Source organism: Thunnus thynnus, chromosome 18, assembly GCF_963924715.1.
Source record: "Thunnus thynnus chromosome 18, fThuThy2.1, whole genome shotgun sequence".
Classification (NCBI taxonomy): domain Eukaryota; kingdom Metazoa; phylum Chordata; class Actinopteri; order Scombriformes; family Scombridae; genus Thunnus; species Thunnus thynnus.
The window spans coordinates 23,611,565-23,633,301 of record NC_089534.1 but is presented as its reverse complement, the minus strand read 5'-3'; the positions used below and the strand labels follow the sequence as shown (position 1 = coordinate 23,633,301).

Genomic DNA, 21,737 nt, shown 5'->3' with positions numbered 1-21,737 from the left:
TTAACAGGTGCATTCTCGAGACTGTGAAGCATCCCTGTTTAGTTTGAACTAAAATCCACATTTTTAAAGCTGCAATAGACAGGATTATGTAAAAAAAAAAGCAAAAAAAAAAAACATGCAGATTGGCCAGCTCAGTAAACCTACAGCCTGCTGTTTACTAATTTAATGCTTTACAATAACTGGATGTTAATGATGAAATATTTCTAGAAATTATGTCTCACTGCCATTTGAAAGTGCAGCTGCAATGTATCCATGTTATACAGGGATTAAATCATATATTGTATGTAATAACATTGCTGAAAATCTGCATATGAAATCCACACACTATGTTAACTTTAATACTTAATGTTATTTTTGAAGTTTCCCTGCCTGTTGTTGCTCAGGACATGATGTGTGAAACAGCATAATCTTATCATGTCATGCCTCTTTAGGACTGCATGGAGGAAATTAATTTGTTCAGTGAGAATAAGAGCCACTTGAAGCAGCTGGGAGAACAGCTACTGTTAGCCAGTGATGAAGCCAAGCAGACCCAGGTTCACGGCTCACTGCAGGAGGTCAACCAGCGTTGGCACAACCTCTTCAACCACATCGAGGCCAGGTGAGTAAACCTACAGATGAGGCTGTACGGAGGAGTTTGGTCTCCCACTTACTGTATATTCATATGTGCATTTGTATCAAATAGGCACTTTCCAAAAGACACAGAAACATATCATGTAATGTATATATTAACAGTGAAAATTTGTGTGGATATTAGTTAGAGAGCACATTTCAAAGGCAAATGGTAAGAGTCCCACTCTACATTAAAAAGCATCATTAAGCACTGAATGGCTTTAACTGGGAGCCTGTAATTAAACAATAGTCCTAATGTGGATCCATCCACCTGCTGTTGTGTTAGCCGTGCTCTGCAGCTGTCAGGAATACATGGCTTCTAAAGTACAACATAGACTGTAGGTTAAGCCTCTGCGATGATGAACTGTTACTGCCCCCGACCCCCCTCTGACAGATGGACAGTCCTGTGGAAGAGCAGGAGATACAGACTTCACCCCAAACCCACCCCCAACACCACCAAGAAAAGCTAAATCTCAGACAGTACCATATGTCTCCATGTCCACACTGACTCCCCCCGTGTTTTCAAGTCTGTTAGAGTGGGATGATGTTGGGGAGGGGGGCTGGGAGGAGGAGGGGAGTAGTCTGTCGGCATGCATTAAATCAGTGATTCTCAAAGTGGGGTCCCCTTAACAATTCCATGAGCAGGTTTTAGGGGACACACATGGCAAGATAGGGAATAGCTGTATTATAGAACTGAATTAATGGACTTTTGGCCATAAGGGAGAAGAAGACCACCAGAGTTACACGTCCAGCAGACACAGAGGAACATTATCATCACATTGGAATGATTGATGATTGTAGCCACCTAAGTCCAATATTTGCACTGAGATAAATATCTGTTTCTTAAGCTGCTAAATATTCGACTTTCTTCACCGGCTTCTTGCTAGCTTTGTCTTTCTGTCTTTTGGTTCTGGGCAGGTAGCCAACTGTGGGTTTATCTGGGATTTTTTTATTACTACAGCTTCCTGCCGTTGCTACTGTAGAAATGGGGTGCTTGAAAGCAATGACACTGAGCTACACAGTAAATTTGCGGCCTTTAAAACCACAACAATGAGCTAAAGTGGGCTAAGAAGCTCAACTGGACTAAAGGGTTGGGTGGTAGCATTGTCACTGAAAAGAAGCCCTTTCACATTACACTTTATTTGATTCAGTCTTAGAATAAAAATAGTGATAAATGTATAGCCTCAAAGTTCTTTAAACCTGAAATAACACCACATGGGGGAGCAGAAATGAGCTGTAAACACAACATTGACGTACTGTAGTTGATATGGTGAACTTGTTAGCAAACAGTTTCCTATGTACACATCCAGCAGACATGGAGCAGCATTACATTCATTTGGAGTAATTTTTCTGGCCACCTGGTGAATTCCAATATTAACTCTCCTTTTTAGCTCAATTTTTGTTTCCACCAACTCTTGATGGAAATATCTGTCTCTTTAGCTGCTAAATGCTCCCCTGTGTTCACCAGCTTGTTGCTAACTCTGTCTGCCATTTGATGCTGGGCAGGTATAGTGTACAGTGAGTTTATCGGAGTTTTTACCGAAAACAATGCAGACCACAACAATGATCTTAAAGAAGCTAAAAAGCTGACTAGAGCCAAGGGTAACTGCATATTTGGGTGTTAATTCTCTGTGAGCTTGTCACTACAGCTTTAAAAAGTAGAAATAATTAGGAAACTAGAAATTTTTCCAAGTGGAGAAAGTTCAATTTGATAAATCTGTAATGGAGTAGGATACCCAAAAAACATGCACTCTGTAATAGATGATTGATTTATAAGACAATCATCCATTGTCTTATAAAGACAATGGTAAGTCAGACCATAATTATGTTAAAGTAAATGACAGCATCCCAGAAATACTCAAAAACCAAATGTACAATAAAGTGCTATATAATTATAGTGACAAGAGTAAATGTCAGTAGTTAAGTCTCTGAGAAACTTTAAGCCCTCCTGCAGCTGGCTGTACTTTGTTAACTTGTTCTCCAACCATATATCCTCACTTATCCTCCAGCTCTCTTTTCCCCCGTTTTCTCCATCCATTCTCCTCTTGTCCTTTTTCCTCAGCGTGGACCCCTGACCGGGTTTTGTGTCTTTGTTGGGCCTCCACATGAGGCTGCTGGCCTTTGTTAGGCTGTCAGAGGTAGAGAGGGGGTGAAAGAGAGAAAGAGACAATTTAGTTGACTAGGATGGTTGTATCTGCAGAGAGGAAGAGTATTTTCTGGACATAATTTACACTGACTGTACTTTGTCTTTATTACACAACCATAAACACAAAGCCTGAAACATGAACATGAATTACACACAGAAACTTCCACTGCACACATTATGTGCAAACTTTGACTGCAAGAGCTGGGAATCGTATGAAATTTGATACTGGTGCCAATACAACACACGAGTTTTAGTAGCAATAGCAAAAAAAAGTTCTATACCTTTATTTTTGAATGTTTTTTTTCCCTACAACCTCCTTTTTGTGTTGTTTAAAGTTTATTGTCTTGACTTAAATTAGTAAAGTTACAGTATGATTTAGATTAGGAAATATGTGATCAAAGAAAACAGACTCAGACCAACCAGTTGATACCAATTTTGACACTTGACTCAGTACTCACTCAGTATGACAAGCGACAAAGACCAAAACATGATATGGATTTTGTTCCCATGAAATTTGCTACACAAGTGGTCAAATGGTCCTCTGGCAATGACTCCTAATAACTTTGGTGATTCCCTGACATTTCATCTAGCCCTCATCAGGTCAAAATTTCAAACTGTCCGGTACTGTGGTTCATGACTAGATATCTTTGTGGCTGTAGACTCTAAGTCTTGTATATTTAACTAAAGAGGCCGAACTCAAATGTTTAAGGTGGTTTAGCACAAGAGGCCATACAAGAACTTTACCTAAATAAAGTCCAGTCTAAAAGTAGCAAAATCATAATTTTAATCAGAAACTGTTGAATCAAACTGTTTGTAAAGATGAATATTCCTCTGAGCAAATTTGCCACTTGACAGTTTTTAATACTTTAATTCGTATTAATGACATATTTCGGTTGGTAGTGAAAATGTTTTGAGGCCCCAATACTTATCACTACCCTACTGTACAACATAACCTTCTATAATACCGTTCATGGATTCTAACTCTGAAGTCTAAAACTCAAAGTGGACCTCATAAGAACAGATCTAAAAGGACACTCACTCATCCACACACTCACTTATCTTCAATCGCCCAATGTCCTGCATCTGTTGGGCCTCTTTCATACATTCATCGGTCTGCCACTTACACTCAGAGCTGTTTTTAGAGCTTATTATTTTGGTAGAGAGCGTCTCCCTCTCAGCCCTGACAGGCCCTGCTGGACCTCAACAGGAGAGGAAGGATCAAATGGGGAAATTGACTCAAACTCCCAAATGGGGCACACTTCAGGCTTTTAAGCCCCAGAAGAGAGCTTTTATTATGCCATGCGTTGCTATGACACCAGTCAGTGTGGCGGTGTGTGTGTGTGTTCACGAGAGGGTTCGTTGCCATGGTGACTTTGGAAGTTCTAGTGTGAGACACCTGAGAGAAAAAAAGAAAATAAAGAAGCTATAACTGACTTTCTTTCTTTGTGTCTTTTATCTTTTTTCTCTCTTTCTGCATTCTTTCTTATATCATCTTTTTATTTTTTTCTTTCTGTATTTTTTCTTTGTCTTTTTCTTTTTTATTTCTTCCTGTCTTTTTCCTTTCTTCGTGTTTTTCTTTTATCTATTTCTTTTTTCTTTGTTTTTTCTGTCTTTTTGTCTTTTTTTTCTTTCTTTGTCTTTCTTTTATAATTATATTTTTTCATTCTTACATCTCTTTTGGAAAGGACTGTCAGTCTCTTTTTTGTCTTCTTTTTTAAATCTTTTTCTTTTCCTTTTTTGTCTTATTCTTTCTCTTTTTTTGTCTTTTCTGTTAAATTAAGTCTTAAAGAATAAACATCACAAAGACTTAGATCAGTGGGTCTCAACCCCACAAGGGGTCATAATATAAATCTGAGGGGCACAAGACAATTAACAGTGCAGGGAAGCAGAAGTCAAGGCACATTTATTTGTGTTGCACATTTCAACAACAAGGCAATTTAAAGTGATTTACATCTAACTATAAAGGAAGGAGCATCAGTCTGTCTGTTCTTCGTTTTTCTTGACAACCATTCATCTGATCTACTTCACACTTGGCAGGTGTATTGCTGAGGACCCAAGGAAGTGCAATGTCGCGTGTAAGCTCATTATAACCAATAAATTATTGAGAATTAGTAAATTTTGACAGAGTGTTGCTATTTTAACCAGCGCAGCTTTTCTAGTCTTTACGGCGCAATGGATGTATAGAGAGAACTGCATACAGCGTCGGACGCAGGGCTCCGTTCAGTCCTATCAAAGTTGCTCAGTGGCATATGAAGCCAAAAAAGCCACTTCCCGCTGTGAAGAAATTATCCAGAGGGGCCCCATACATCCATAGAACGTGCTCACAGAGACTTCCACCGGCTGAGACAGCTAACATCTGGTTTAGCCCTCCGGCTAACTTGAATGGGGATAAAACAATTCAATCGTGCAGCTCTTCTAGACTTTCCAGACGTTATCGGACCGAATGGATCAAATTCTGATAGTGAAACGAGTCATTTCACGTGGCTTGTAAGGCTCAAAAAAATGCATCTACCATTTTACAGCCACTCCTTTTCCAATGATTGTGTGCGTGAAAAATGCTTTTTGGGCCCTTGTTGGACCCGGGAATTGTAATTCCACGGTTTGGCCACTATGTTAAATTGGCTTCAAAGCCCATCGCACTTCCTGGGGGGCTTGTACGGCACTGGTTTAGCAGTCCATGAAACTCACAGACCAGTTGCATGCATTGTAAATCATCTCATATGATGCTACTCAGCCAATCAAATCTGTGCATTCTGATAAGCACATAACGAGACAAGAGAATACAGTCATAGAAATAAGCTGGTAAGACAAGTAATTTCACATGGTGTGCTCTGAAAATAAAAGTAGACAGTGAAAACAGAGCTTTTAATCATGAATGGAGATTATGTTCATTTTTCTCACAGGCTGTTCAAAACCACTATGTCTCACATGTTCTGAGACGGTGGCGATTGTGAAGCGCCACTATCAGACAAGAACATACCCACTACAATCCAAACTGAAGGCACAGAAAATAAATGATCTAAGAGCCCAGTTATGATTGATCCACTTTATTTTAAGATGCACATTTTTTCAAAAACTCTCTGTTTTGCATTTTATTTTTAAATGCAGCCCTTATTTGACTTGAAATGAGAAAAAAAACATTTATGTACTATTAAAGTACTTATTATTTATAACATCTGTGTATAATAGAGTATTGGTTTCTTTCATGTTGTTGGTGTATATAGTCATTCACACCTCACATCAACAATATTAATTTTTCTGTGCGTCGAAGCAGCAACACTGGAGGCCAAACAATCGGCCCGTTCTGAACAGGCATGTTTTGAACGGGCACTGCACTGGCAAAACATAAAAAGCATCAAGACAAAATGAAAAAGAAACACATTATAAAAAGACATTTAAATACAATTTAAAAAAACTTAAATAGAAAATAAAAATAAGCTAAAATAGAATAAGAGCTAAAACATCATAAACATCTTAAAGCCTTTCAAGCTTTTTTTCAATATTAATTAATCACTTTTCAGTTGATTTGATCACAACCCCAACACATATTTAATCTCTGATGATGGGTCGCAGGTAGACATTATGTCATATTAATGAGTCACAGGCTAAAAAAATTAGGAAACTCTTTGTTCATGTAGGTTTGTTTGCTTCATTATGAGTTGCTGAGTATGAAATTTGGACAGTTTTATACATCAGCCTGTGTGTGTTTGTGTGTTTGTGTGTGTGTTTAGGGTGAGGAAGCTGAAGGAGACTCTGGTGACGATGCAGCAGCTGGATAAGAACATGAGTAACCTCCGCTCGTGGCTTTCCCGCATCGAGGCCGAGCTGTCCAGACCAATCACCTACAGCGTCTGTCACCACCAGGAGATCCAGAGGAGGCTGGCCGAGCAGCAGGTATTGGTTCAGTCTTTTTGTTAGATTTTTTTTATTTGTTTGTCTTTATTTTATTTGTTTATTTGTTTCGTTCTTCTTTCTATATCTGATTTTTTTTCCAGTTGTGTTGTCTCCTTTCTTTCATCTATATAGCTAGTTTGTTTTTTTCTATTGTTACATTTAATTATGTATATCCTCACCCACTTTTTTTGTTTTCCTGGTTCCCTCTCATTCTCTATGTCTCTTTATGATTAATAATTCATATTGATCTGTCCTTTGTTTAATTTTGGGAGTGGTGGTCTCATGCGGTGCCCCGTGCTCGGTGGACTGATGTTTAGCAGATGATCTCACTGGTGTGCACTGATGCAATGTCTGTCCTCGTGTCTGTCCAGGAGCTGCAGAGAGACATTGAGCAGCATACAGAAGGCGTTGCGTCGGTGCTCAGTCTGTGCGACGTTCTGCTGCGGGATGAAGATGCTGCTGGCGGCATCGAGGCGGAGAGCGACTCCCTGCAGGAGACCAGCCGCAGCTTGGACCAGCGCTGGAGGACCATCTGTGCCATGGCTCTGGACAGGAGGCTCAGGTGGGAATAAGACAGACACACACTGTTCAACACATTTAAATCAGTCAGATAAGTGCATACCCTTATCCTTACATGCAAACATGTTTTGAAGATGTCAAACATATAGGAGAACTTTAGAGTCTTTGGCTATCACTATTATTACTGTTATTACTATATATTGTCAGATTATTATATTCTATACATCATTTTTCACATCTGATCAATCTGCAGTCAAGAATCTCAGTCCATTTTGTTGATTTCTAACCAAATTAGTCATTTTCATTAAGATCAGAATCATCACTCAGATGACTGTAGATGATAAATAAATAGCAAAAAAAATGACAGAATAACCTCCTCAGTGGACTTCAACTCCAGTATGATGTCATCTTGTAGGATCGAGGAGACGTGGAGACTCTGGAACAAGTTCCTCGACGACTACTCACGGTTTGAGGATTGGCTCAAGATGGCAGAGCGAACTGCAGCCAACCCCAACTCCGGAGACGTCCTTTACACTGTCGCCAAGGAGGAGCTCAAGAAATTTGAGGTCAGTTGTGAAGCTGGCAGAGAAATAATATATAACAAATAGCTTTGTTTTGATTGCTTGATTGTTTCGCAAATGAATATGTGTGACTGAATTATTTATGGCTTCAAAAGACAAAAACTCTCCTCAGAGTTTCCAGAAATCAGTCTCCACTTCTTAAAAGATTGATTAATCATTGTCATGGATCTCTTTTACATTTTTTTCTCAATCTGCTTTCTGGTGTCTGTTCAGTTAGACAAAAGAAAAATAATCATTTCATGCCATTACATGAAAAACATTTAATGGCATTAAAACAGACTTTGTTTATAGACTTATTATTTGGAGCCATGATCTTTCCTCTCTAATGCTTCATCCCTTCTTTTTTCTTTCCTCTTTAGGGTTTCCAAAGGCAGGTTCATGAGCGTCTGACCCAGCTAGAACTAGTCAACAACCAGTACCGCCGCCTGGCCAGGGAGAACCGCACTGACCGCGCCAGCCAGCTCAGAGCCATGGTCCATGAAGGCAACCGGCGCTGGGACACGCTGCACCGCAGAGTAGCCGCCATCCTCCGCAGGCTCAAGGTACATTACAGGACAGAGGAGATGACTCACCACAGCTCTTTAAAATGTATGAGACTAGTAATGAAAGGATAATAAGTCATTACCACAACCTCCTGTTTATATTTCTCTTCCAACACTTTTATCTTTAACGAGCACGCATGCACTTAAAAATAGCATCATGCATGTGACAGAGCAACAGATTGTCAGGTGAATTAGTGCTAATATGTGTCATCTACAGTTTGCACTTACATATTTTAAGCATAAAGTGATGTATGTGTTCGCTCAAGGACTTCTTTGCATCATATCTAATTAATGAATGAACCTGTTTGCCATTATGAAAATAAAATAAAAAAATGGTTAAACTGGCTCTCTTATAAGAGTTTATCTCTTTTATTATTATTCTTTAAAAACAAGAAAATTAATGATGGAGGATTATTTGAAAGCAGCATATTTTTTTTTAGAAAAATCTTCTGTTTAGTGTGTGAAATTTACAGGGTATGAATGCCATTTGAAGAATTGATAAGAAATCAGAATCAACCAGCTTATTTTCCAAAGTCTTGATTCTCTGTCACACTGTTTATATCATTCCCTTTTGTTTTTATGTTTTATTTTCAACCAATTATCCACTGAGGAAAATATTTTAATGTTACAGTCTAAAGGGGATGAACTTCTCTGTTACATTAAGTTAATTTAAAACATGCCGGTGTTATCTTTTTGCTCTATTCAACCTCTTTATCTCATCTTTCTTCCAGTATTTTACCAACCAGAGGGAGGAATTCGAAGGCACCAGGGAGAGCATGCTGGTGTGGCTGACAGAGCTGGACCTGCAGCTCACCAACGTCGAACACTTTTCAGAGAGCGACGTCCATCACAAGATACAGCAGCTCAATGTGAGAACACAGCTCACACCTGTTTCATATCCACCACACGAAGCACAACGAGTCATGCTCATTGTGTGAGGAAAAAGCTCTCCTCACTTCATTTCTCATTTTCAGTCATCTGAACATTCTTCTTTTGAAGCCTTAATATCTTCTTGAGGAGAAATAATCTATTAAGACCATGATGTCTTGTGGAAAAATATATTTTTTCAGTCAGTTTTTCTTGGTGTTCACATCTTGCAGCCATTAGAAGAACTGCATGTTAAGATGATGAAGGCACTGGCTTCAGTTTGGGTGATTGGGTTTTTTTTTTTAGAAGGTTTATCTTCCACTTTATTGACTAGAGCCGTGTCTACTAATACTTTTAGGAGCTGTGTTTGGTTTGTTTTGATTTTGAAACACTCTTTTCTTTTCTCTCCATCCAACCCTGCAGAGTTTCCAGAAGGAGATCACCCTGAACACTGAGCGGATTGACGGGCTGATTGTGTTTGGAGAGGGTCTGATCCAGAAGAGCTCACCACAGGATGCTGCGCTGATAGAGGACGAGCTGGAGGAGCTGCACTCCTACTGCCAGGAGGTTTTCAGCAGACTGGTCCGCTTCCACCAGCGTCTCAGCCAGCCCCCGGTGAGCCGGAGCATCCGTTCTACCATTTAGAACTTGATTCATGCAAATTTTTCAAACAGGAAAATCTGTTTTTCACTTCTCCTTTCCTGATTTTATACAAAGTGCAGATGGACACTCAGTTCAGTTCATACCAGTTTCCATTTGCTATTTTAAACTAGCTTTGCAGATCTAGTGAATTGCATGATGATAGTTGGGTTTGTTTCACTTCACATTTTAACCTGACTATAATCCTAATTGTGATGTTGACGTCATACTGTCTTTAGTTTTTAATCCAAAAGCCATTTAAAGTGAGGAAATGTCTTCACTTTGGGGGGAAAAAACTCTCAAAAAGAATAAGTCAAAATCAAATCAAACCAAACTTCATCAACAGAAAAATACATTAAAGTTACCCTGTGGAGTTTCTGACCACTAGTAGCTATGGAGCAAAGTTTTTAGGAGTGGGTCCCTAGTTTGTTTGTATCAGTGCAAGCATGTGGACAGCACAATTCACATTAAGGCTTCAACTAACAGTTATTTTCATTATCGATTAATCTGTCAATTATTTTCTCAATGAGTCAATTGGTTGTTTGGTCTATAAAATGGTGAAAAATGTTCATCACTGTTTCCCAAAGCCCAAGATGCAACTAAAATGTCTTTTGTCCCGACCAACATTCCAAAACCCAGAAACATTCGGTCTCTTATCACAGATGACTAAAGAAGACAGAAAATAGTCACATTTAAGAAGCTAGAACCAGTGAAGTTTGGCTTTTTATTCCTTAATAATGGCTCAAAATGATAAATCAATTATCAAAATAGTTGCCAATTGATTTTCTGTTGATAGACTAACCGATTAATCGACTCATCGTTGCAGCTCTAATTCACATCCCGCTGTTGGTTTCATGCTACTCCGCTGATTGACACTTGGTGGTGATAACACGCCCACAAATATAGTAATACGCCAACAAAGTCAGGATGAATGAATGAATGTAAATAATACGCTGTTAACAATATCAAAAATATCTGCTGCAAATGCTTTATGAGGGAGGAAATCCTGTTTACATGTTTCTTAGATCTCAAGAACACACATAATGTGTTTTGGTGAGAAACACTGAATGTAAACACAAACTTTTGTTTGTTTACAAGAAAACACCACAGGCTGACCACACTGTTGGCTTTCATAGGTGATAACTGTTTGTTACAATTTCTTCACCTCAGGCGATTGCAGAAGAACCCGAGCTCTCCAGCACCACCTTTTCCTTGGAGTCAAGCTTGGAGCTGATTGGCCGGCCGTGGCTCGGGCGGAGCCAAGGAAGCCTCCCGGCCACACCCACCCACCTGCTGACCTCTCCCCTGGAGCGATCGGGGCGGGAGACACCGGTGAGCGTGGACTCCCTGCCGCTTGAGTGGGACCACACCGGAGACGTTGGAGGGTCATCATCACATGAGGATGATGAGGAGGAGGAAGGACAAGAGGAAGAAGGAGCTTACTTCAGTGCATCAGGTAGAGTTTCTGATCTCATGGAAAAACATATAGAAAACAGCAAAGGTTCACACACTCTTACATTTCCTAGTTTTTATTGATGTAAGAGTTTCAAATGTTAAAAAGTCAAAAAGCCAATGATGACTGTTGGTCTAATGGACCTTCTAAATCAACTCACTGTAGTGAATCACTTTTCATCAGAAATGACTGCAGCCTATTTTCAACCAAAATATATTAGGAACTAAATCAAGAGCTCTTTGTTCCCTTTGTGCATTCCTGTTTATGTTATTCAACGTATCTGAGAAACCTCGACAATAAGTCAAATGTCCTGATAGTTGATTAAAAAACAACTTTGTACGAGATGCAACTTTTGTGCATGATGAAGCAATAACATAAAAACGTTGTTCTGTGTAGTTTACTGCTGCATTACTGTCATGTTTAAATGGATGTTGCAAAGGAGACATGCAAAATGTTTCTCGTTATAACAAGAGAATGTATTTCATTATAACGAAATACCTCTCTCGGGTTAACATTTCTTTTTATATATTTTTTATTCTTGTAGCCATACCAAAATGAAAGCAACACCTGTCTGATTTAATAGAAAATTCAGAGATGTTGAAGCTAAAACACACACACACACTCACAGACATCCAAACACCTCTGGTCTGACCCCTCTCTCCTCCCAGAGGTGGAGTTGACTGAGAGCCAGGAGGAACTTGTTGAAGCCTCAGAGGCCCTACGAGCTTCCTCATTGGGTATGCACAAGTACATCTTCATCCGCTGCATAATAAATCCGCTCACCGCTTCATCACGGCAAAATAAGTTTCCAGCAAATATCTTTCAGCAGCTCACGTATCACTTGCACCTAATTGCCTGTCGGACCGCTGCTGCTCTGATATTTTGTTTCCTGTATCGTTGTGTGGTTTGGAAAATCCAGCATTTTTCTTTTGTTTTGACACATTTTTGTAAAGCAAGCTTGCTTCATTTTAGACACGATGTCGTCTAAAATGTACAAAACACACATGCTCAAGGGCAGGAATGTAATTAAAGGTAGAAAGTCTCTGAGCTTTAAAGCGTTGGTGGGATTTTTATTAGACTTCATACCTCCCACCACAAAAAGGAATTTAAACAGCACTGTGCTTTCACTAACGACTGCTCTGATTTTGACAGTTTGGATCTTTGTCTTATTATCAGCCTTTGTGTGTCTTTTTCCACATATACATTTTTGTGTGTCTAACCCCCTCAAACCTCCTATTTTTCCACCAGTCCAATCTATTATGTTACCGTCAGCCCCTTTCTTCTTCATCTTTCTTCCTCCGCCAACATCCTCTCTTTTATCCTCCCCCCTCTTTCGTTCTACTCTTAATTTGCTCGTCGTCTCACTCCATCGGTATTTTTCTTTCTCCCTCTCTTTGCTTCACCTGCATCTTCCTGCTCCTTTACTACACTTCTCCACTTGTTTTTAGTCATGATTGTAAGAACCATAAATGAGAAAATTGGCCACCTTTACTGGCCCCTACGATGAATTTATGTGTGACAGACACATAACAGACAGCGTTTTGAGGGAAATCTGATTTATTGCTTTACAACACAAAACAAGACGCAGTTGGCCTTTATTTTCTTTCCTGTGATCTAATTTGTCCACAGTAATATTACAAATGTGTGAAAACATTGCTCTGTTTATTCTGCCCTGCTTGGGTCTTGCTGCCACAGTGTCTCTTTCCTTCTGATCAAAACACCACCACACGCATAACAAGCTTTTCAATTTCCTCAGGGCAGGTCATTTTTTTGCTTTGATGGTATCATTACCTGGCTTGATTTCTACTGGCTTTGGGCTGGAATTCAGTCTGCAGAAAGGTGAAATTTTGCATGTCGGCATGCAATGTTTGCAGTGTTTTTTTCAACACCTGCATGTTTTCCTCAGAGACATTAAGTGAGTTTATATGCTATATCCTGGCGATTGGCGAAAGAGTTTTTATGATCCAAAATCAAGCAAAAAATGGCAAAAGTCTGCAGTATTTGTCCCAGAATCTAAAAACTTCCACCAAGAAACATTCAGAACCAACAATTTCTAAGCTGAGAGCCTGATAACCTGCATCATGCCATCACGTAATGATTTATTATCCGTCAATACATTTAGGAGATATCATATAAGCAGCAAACTGGAAGTTTTTGGTAAGAAACAGTGTTAGATGAAGGGACCTTGTCATAGCTCAGGGTGTTGTTCATTGAAGCCTGTGTGTGTTTGTTCTTCAGGTGCTTCTCCAAGATGGCGTTCACCAGGAGATCCAGAAACTGAGAGCCATCCTGAGGCTCCACCCACCCACACCAGCACCCCTCTGAAGAAGGGCTATGTACGTTTCACAAAAGATCTATCTAAAAAAAAAAAAAAAAAAGAATAACTGTGATCTTTCAAGTATTTAATTGACCTGAATTAATTCTTCAAGCAAATCTGCGTGCAGCCTGTGTGCTGCTCCCGCTGTCAGTACTAACTGTGTTTATTTTGTCTCCAGCTGCGTCTCATGTCTCAGTGCAGCGACAGCATTGAAGACATTAAAAGAGTCTCACTGATACTGGATGACGATGAGCAGCCGGAGGAGTTCGGTTTGACAGGGCTGTCTGTCTCAGACAAACAGTCAGGTGAGAGAGGCATGTGTGCGCAAACATGATTTACTCAATTGGCCGCCTCAAGCAAATTTGAAGAGAGTGTTAACAGATTTGCAGATTGGCTGTATTAACTGAACAAAGATGAATGGAAACCAAAGGACAGATTAGCTTGTATTTAATCTCTATGTACTGGTGGTGCTGTGAGTTATAGTGATGCAGATCCTGTGGACAGACTAATTCCAGCTTGTCAGACAGATTAAAAGCAGCAAATGAGACCAGAAAAATAAAATCATTTTAAACCATGACACAGAATTCAAAAGTAAACTATCTAAGAGGAGAATCAAGCATCATAAATACACTACAGATGTAATCTTTTGAGTTTTATGTTTTGGTTTAAAAAATCATCTGTCAACTGGCCACATTTGCTGTTCTTCATTTCTATCTGACAAACTGTCGGCTTGGAAATGGTTAATCTTAATGTCCATTGGTCAGTGATTATGAATGGTGAGTTTCCTGCACACTGAAGCGTCTGTCAGATAACATAGACAGTAAATTATTGTACATTAATGGTTGATACTGGTATTCAGGTGTGATTGAACGCTGGGAGCTGCATCAGGCTCAGCCCAGGAGAGACCAGCACGCCGGTCCTCAGGAGCCTCAGAAACTCACACGTGACCTTGATGACATCACTTCCTGGTTAGAAAACGTGATCCTGGAGCTAGACCGCCTCCAGCGGTCCGACCCAGCAGGCAGTATTGACGACATGGCAGCCAGAGCTAAAGAGCTTAAGGTAACATTTAAGAGCAAATACAGCAGTTCTGATGATAAGTCTTCAGTTTGTTTACATACAGAATATTCACAGCTATATTATTGATGACCGTCTCTCTTGCAGGAGATGCATAAGATGTTTACTCGCTACAAGTCTGTCATGCTGTCTGTCAACCTGCGGGCTGTGGAAGTCCCAGAGCAACAGGAGAGACTGGCTGGTATGAATCGAGACTGGAGCCGAGCGTGTACGGGCCTCCAGCAGTGGGACACCAGTCTGAGAAAGACTCTGATGTGCTGCCAGGTGAGAAGAAACAGCAAGGATCCTATTAAACATCTCAAATATATAATATAGCCCCAAGCCTTGTGGTGTTTTGAGTTAGGAGTTACTTTCTCAGTTGAAAAAGCTTTTGCTCTTGCTATGCTACTATACCTGCTGCTATACCAATTTTAATTAGTCTACTATAAAATAAAGTCCTTCAACTGTCCAGATAATGACTCATAAGTGTAATTATGTCTGTAGTGGCCCCAGTGACATTCTGCTCATTTTTGCTCATTTTAGCAAAGTGACTCATACCATGATGAAATTTTTCTGTTGGTTGTGGTAGTTCATACGTTACCTTTTTTTAAAAAAAATTCAGACTTCCTGAAATTGAAAAAAATCTCTGCACATCGGAATATATGCGCCAGGTGTGTTGGAGGAAAGTACAACTTGAGAAAAATGAGAAAAACTTTCCCACGCTGTCTCGCTTACTGCTGGAATATTTATTAGTTCACAACGTCTGACTGATGGAAAGACCAGAAAAATAGAAAATGGGCAAAAATACCAAGAAATCTCACAATATTGTCATACATAAAATATTATATTATAGCAACATCCATATTACCCCAAACTCTCCAAAGGCAATTAAGGAAAATGTACTGCATCCGATTTTTAAGCCTTGGATAAAGTTTAGAAGATAATCAGAAATATTTTTAGAGTGTTGAATATAATTCCTGTGGTCATTATCACAATTAACTTATGGAGTCACATTAATAAGGTTGGTATAGTTTTGGTAAAGTCATGTTGTTCGCTGTACCGAGACAGATTCCCACCGTAGTCATCATACAGTAAAATACCGTTTAATCTTCATCATACAGGAGTTCCATGAAACCCTCCACTCTCTGCTGCTGTGGCTGGCCCACGCAGAGAGCAGACGCTACGCAGTGGACATCAATCATCCGGAAACACCCGTCAGAGCCCTCCAACAACACATCAGCACACTCACTGTAAGCAGATACACTTGCTTTGTTATTCTTATACTATAGGCTTCTAAAATAAGTATTATTTGAGTAGAACGTACTTGATACCAGGATGATATTCAGCACTGTCTCTGATGTTTGTGGTCTGCAGGATCTGCAGGAGGAGCTGCGGGGCAGGCAGGCTCAGCAGGCCTCCCTCCAGGCTCTGTGGTCTCAGCTCCAGCCTGAGGAGGGGGCGGAGGAGAGCGACGAGGCCCGGGAGAAGCTCCATGTGACGGGCAGCAAACTGAAGCTACTCCTGAGACAAGTGGCCCGGGACCTGAGCAGCCTGCAACAACGTCTGGTAAACATCAAACCATAACATTTGAAAGATTTCCTTAAGCGAGATCCAACATTGTGGATTAAGTATTTTATAGACTTTTAACTTGTACTGCACATCACTGTCATGTATGACTTCGCACTTGAGTCAGGTGGAACATGAACTGAGTGTGAAGGCATCTCTTCTCCAAGGCTTTCCCTTGATCTACTGTAGCTTGGATTGTACCTCATTTGCATGTTGCTTTGGACAAAAGTGTCTGTCGCATGAATACATGTAAATGAAAAATCATTACGTTCAATTTTTGACATTTGATTTTAATGTAGACAAAAGATAAGAAGATTGGAGGGTTTTTTTCTTTTGGCAAGCACAAAAATATAATGTTTTTTTTGTCTTTAATTCAGGATTGTGAATCTGCATCAGCTGTCCAAGGTCAAAGTGCCTCTGCAGATCCCTCTCAAGAGGCCACACACTCAAAGAAAGATCCCTCCACTGAAAGGTATGTACTGTAGAAAGACGTCAATATTTGTTTAATTGGGTTTTAAATCTCGATTGCTAGTTGAAAAGTTGTTGTTTGTTGCCTAAAAAAAGTAGATGTTGCAAACTCTACTGTCATGTATTATACAATAATTTTTTTTAATGTTCATCAGTGATTGTTTTTGAAAACTTACCACACAATAACACACTTACCGTCGTAGTATATTTTGTGTATTCCTGTAATAAACCTCTTGCATCTGTCCTGTGTGTCATGCAGAGAAGGGAGGGACTCGCCATCTCCGCCTCGGTCCTTCTTCTACCGGGTCCTTCGTGCTGCCTTCCCTCTTCACCTCCTCCTGCTGCTCCTCCTGCTCATCCCCTGCCTGATTCCCATGTCAGAGAGCGACCCCGGCTGCACAGTGACCAATAACTTCGCCTGGTCTTTCTACCCCATGCTACGCTACACTAACGGCCCGCCGCCCACCTGATAGTAATGTACTTGGGGGAATTTTTTTAAATTTTTTTTTATAGAACACATGCCACCTTTTTGTCACATTGAAACACATGAATAAACTATATAACATGTAAAATTAATATGTTAAGCTTATGAAGCGACTGTCTTCTAAAACATGAAAAAGTCCAAAGTCCAGAAATTGTATTTAAGTGTCTTTTTTTTTTTAAAGATTTGATCTTAATCTTAGAAGAGATTGTATTTATTTCATGAACAAAACCACCCATTTCACTGCCTTTTTAATCAAAACCCCACACGTGAACAAAAATTTTAGTTTAATAATGCAAAGATCTCCATCGCCATCCAAGAAATCAATCACGGCAGTCATTTGAAAGATCCCAAGATCAAAGATGGGGTCTTGACACTGTTGGAAGGATGAGGTGGCGATAAAACTTCAGTGGCGGCAAAGAGACGTATAATAACTGGTATTATAGTTTTAATATCCTTCAGCTAGGATGAGTAATGCTTGACAGAGAAGTTAGCGACAAATTCAGAATATTTTTCTTGCTTGAATTTGTGCTAAAAGCTTCATTTGATGGAAACTAAACAAACTACTGCTTCGTTTCTACTCAACAAATTTACACATAATCACTGATGAAATCTGTGTGTCCTTGTCATTTACATTTTTATATTCATATATCACTCCTGCCAAGGTCCTAATTGTATGTTATTTTATGAACTGTTGACATTTCATTTTGTCTAACTTGATCTGTTTTTATGTTAGACTGAATTCTAAAGAAAGTTTATTTTTTACGACAGAAGACACTGGTTTAATTTGAATGTAATTTGTAACAAGTGCAAAATTATGGCAGTTTTATATATAAACTTGTACATCCATATTTTTGTAGACATGTTTTGCCTAAAGTAGACATTTCCATGCCTCCTGGTGCACTGTTGAAACACTGTAGATTTAGCAGGATTCCTTGTATGTACAGACTGTGATAATATAATGGTTATTTATGACATCAAAAAGTGGATTTATGCTTCTGATTTTCTGGTAGTAAACACGGATTGTCTTAAACTCCATTTGGTAAGAGCATTTTCTTTCATTCTGCCTCATATCACAGCAACAAATTGGGTGAAATTACCTTTTTTTGGAATTTTTTGAAATATTTTGTTTTCTTTCTGAGAGTTAGAAACTCAAAACCCAAAAGTACACTTAGCAGTATCTCTAAAGCTCACCAATTGACATGTTGAGTTTGTTTTTATCTGTACACAAAACTCTAGAGAAAGTTACATGGTTTAACTATTTCTTGACAACCCCCCCCCAAAAAAAACATAAATCCATCCACCCAGTTCTTCTGTGATGTGCCTCACCTGGCTGTTGTTTGCCAAGAAACAGTTAAAGAACACAATTCTCCGTAAAACCACAATTAGTTGTGTTTTTCTCATTGGTGGTAGGAAGACTTTAACTTTTGAGAGGCCACTGGGCTTTTATTTTTATGTTGAAAACAAGTCTACTGGAAGATTCAGGCAACTAGAAAGATACATAAAGGTGAGAGCACTCTTGTTTACTATCCACACATTTCCCAATACTCCCAATCTTATGTTAGTGTCCAAAATTAATGCATATTATGCTTAAGCCATAATCATATTAGGTTTTAGTATATCAGGCACAGGTTACCTACATAAATGCTGGTTTCCTGTCAAGTTGGGGATTTTAATGGATGAGTAAAGAGAGGAGAACTTCACATGATTTTAAAAATGACATTTACAAACCGCAATTAAATTTGTCACCCATATCTGTACAATAATTTTTGCTTTATTTTATGATGTAAACCAGAGAGAGCAGGTAAATATGACAAAAACAAATGATAATGCCTGAAACTGCACTGGCTCCTCCACTTGCTATATCTTAAAATGACGAAGAGCCGACATCAAGATTCCTCTGTTCTTGATGGTCACTTAAAATTTTACTCTTTTTTACACATCATTGTTAAAGTAATTACCAGAAAATGAACCAGGTATGACTCTTAGGAACATAAAGGCCACTGTAGGCACATGTACACAGTGATAATACAGTATGTGATGGAGAGTGTGACTGGAGGAAAAGCATGCGGCAGACAGAAGGACTGACCTGGTGCAGAAGTTCAGACAGGATATTTTCAAAGTCAACATATGGTGCACAACCATAAATCTTGATCCTGATTGTCAAAGCTGAAGTACAACTATACACACAATAGCTACTAGGGATGTGCACCATCACTGACACTGATGTGATACGCATCTCAATGCATTGCCAACAATCTGACACATTAAAAGATACATATGAAGCAACTACTGATGCGATAAGAAAGATACGATTTACCAATATTGCAATGCAGTGCGATTCAACACAATCTGGTTCAACACAAAGCGATTCAATGTGATATGATGCGATTTGACGCGATGCAAAAGAATGATGCTATGCAATTCAATATGGTACGGTTTGATTTTATCTCTTAAGCATAAAGCATAAAGCAAAATGGCTTTTTTACTTTACATATTTGTGTCTATAGTACTGCATCTCATTTATGCTGTTTCTTTTTGACCTCTAAAAAAACACTTGGACCTTTCACTAACAGGCCTTTCACAAGTCCTTTGTGGTGTAGTGGTCTGTGTCTCCAGTTTACATGCATATGTTCCGTGACCCAAACAACTACTAATAAAGGCATAGGCCCTCTATTAATAATTAGATAAAGATAAATCGGATTTTACAGATGCAAAGATGATCGAGGCAATGGCATCGTGAACATTTATGCCAGTACGCCGATTCAAATTGGTGGATCTTCCCATCCCTAATAGCTACTGTAGCAAGTGCTACGATACAAAAATAGTCTTTTCTTTTTCCTCAAGATAAATTTGACAGGTATAAGTGCAAAAGCAATAGTGGTTATGATACTTCACAGAAAACAAGTAAGATATCCTTAAGAAAGTCAAGACAAGACAGTGACAGTCATGTAGAGAAGTCCAACAGGTATAAAGTAGGTGATGTAAAGTGTCCTCTAGTGGTCAACTGGAGATCTGCCATGATGTAACAACAGTTGTAAATAGCTGACAACATTTTTTAAAATCCAAGTAAGCTAACTCAACACAATTCAGTAGATGTGTTTAATTTCTGACCGACTGGTTGCAACAGTGACGAGATGTTTCCAATTTTCTGTTTTGATATTACAGAAGAAAATTATACAGTGTTCCTAGAGACAACTTCCAGGTTAGCTCAATAACTTTTCCCACAGAGACATAAAACTGGGCTTTTATGTCCATTTTTTAAACTGAATTGTATCTACTACTATAGTAATTGATCATCTTGTCATTCTAGATAAGATAAATAACAATATTGTTAGCATATATAAATGTTATTTAAATGTTAATGTAAAATAGTTGCCAATTAATTTTCTGTCCATCAACTAATTGTTGCAGGTCCACATTTAGCAACTAGCAACTGCTCCCATATCGTAGCCATGGATACAGTCTTCTGTCATGGTTTATGTCATTATTGTATTCATATAGTTCAACAAAAGTTTCACATTTTGGGCATATACTTATTTGCTTTCTTGCTGAGAATTAAATGAAAAGATTACACTCATGTCTGTACGGTAAATATGAAGCTATAACCAGCACTGATTTCTACTGGTTAGTACTGGTTTTCTATTACTCTTTGCTAATAAAAGAAAGAGGAAAGAGAGAAAGTACGATAAAAGATTCAGAGCTTAATGAATCCAGCTATTTTGCCAAAATCAAACTTGTTACTGAAATCCATCTCTAATTAAACCTCCAGGATGGTAGGTTCAGCGGGACATTTTTGGCACAACTGCAAGAACTGTGATCAGATACTAAGAAAGCTGTTGTTTATGTAATTATGCGTTGTTGTTACTTGCTGTTATTATGTAGTTCTCATTTTATCATCTCTGGTAGCAACATCTCAGGTTCCGTAACCAGTCGCCTGCCATGATTACTGAAACTGTTTTTGTGTTTTCATGATATGAAATTGGCTGCCAATTCCCAAGAAAAATCATAGCAGTAACATATTACATGTAGATGTAAGCAAGTACTGATGCAACTGCCTAAATTAAGGAAACAATTTGTTCACTCTGCTGTTTCAATATGTGGCGTTAAGGCAATGAATACTGCAAGTTTGGACAGTCTGCAGAGTTTTAACTTTAACTTAAAACATTTGAAAACTTCATCAATTGTGCACAGTGATTGAATGTTTAAGATTCACCAATGAGAGATCACAGAGTTCAGCGTCCTGCAGGTTGTTCCAGTAAAACACCTCATCAGTCTTTTGACCTAGTTTTGTGCAAAGCGGTAAAAATTCATTGTATGTGGATTCATGTGAAAGCAAAGAGGTGACCTGCTGACTACTGGAGTTCACCTCCGGTGCTGCTGGGAGTCCAGGTATTTGAGGGGCCGCTACCAGAGCTGTGAGGCCGAGCGGGAACCTTCTGGTCCACAGGCTCGGGAGCATGGCCAGGCAGACGAGAGCTGTGCATGATGTGGGCATCCAACATCTCCAGCAACAGGTCGTACAAAGGCACCATGTTCCTCATTTTCATGCAGTGGAGATGGTCCATGCCCTTGTTACTGCATATTGAGAGGAAAGAA

General features: G+C 39.2%; 2 protein-coding genes across 3 annotated transcripts in view; one reads left to right on the top strand and one right to left on the bottom strand.

Moving 5' to 3' along the window:
* LOC137169912 (nesprin-2-like) overlaps positions 1-18,176 on the top strand; it is a 90,004-nt gene extending 71,828 nt beyond the window's left edge. Inside the window, exons 95-111 of the mRNA XM_067573340.1 lie at positions 432-598; positions 6,487-6,649; positions 7,021-7,211; positions 7,584-7,734; positions 8,109-8,291; positions 9,023-9,160; positions 9,582-9,773; positions 10,968-11,253; positions 11,919-11,987; positions 13,489-13,586; positions 13,746-13,872; positions 14,427-14,629; positions 14,732-14,908; positions 15,745-15,873; positions 15,998-16,189; positions 16,567-16,661; positions 16,917-18,176. Of these exons, the coding sequence (XP_067429441.1) occupies positions 432-598; positions 6,487-6,649; positions 7,021-7,211; positions 7,584-7,734; positions 8,109-8,291; positions 9,023-9,160; positions 9,582-9,773; positions 10,968-11,253; positions 11,919-11,987; positions 13,489-13,586; positions 13,746-13,872; positions 14,427-14,629; positions 14,732-14,908; positions 15,745-15,873; positions 15,998-16,189; positions 16,567-16,661; positions 16,917-17,127 (2,772 nt within the window). The 3' untranslated portion in view covers positions 17,128-18,176. The remainder of the gene's footprint in view (positions 1-431; positions 599-6,486; positions 6,650-7,020; positions 7,212-7,583; positions 7,735-8,108; positions 8,292-9,022; positions 9,161-9,581; positions 9,774-10,967; positions 11,254-11,918; positions 11,988-13,488; positions 13,587-13,745; positions 13,873-14,426; positions 14,630-14,731; positions 14,909-15,744; positions 15,874-15,997; positions 16,190-16,566; positions 16,662-16,916) is intronic.
* A 714-nt stretch (positions 18,177-18,890) lies between these two features.
* Positions 18,891-21,737, bottom strand: part of esr2a (estrogen receptor 2a) — a 56,558-nt gene continuing 53,711 nt past the window's right edge. For both annotated transcript variants that reach the window (XM_067572098.1, XM_067572097.1), the window contains exon 9: positions 18,891-21,716. In XM_067572098.1, coding sequence (XP_067428199.1) covers positions 21,494-21,716 — 223 coding nt within the window. In that variant the 3' untranslated portion in view covers positions 18,891-21,493. The remainder of the gene's footprint in view (positions 21,717-21,737) is intronic.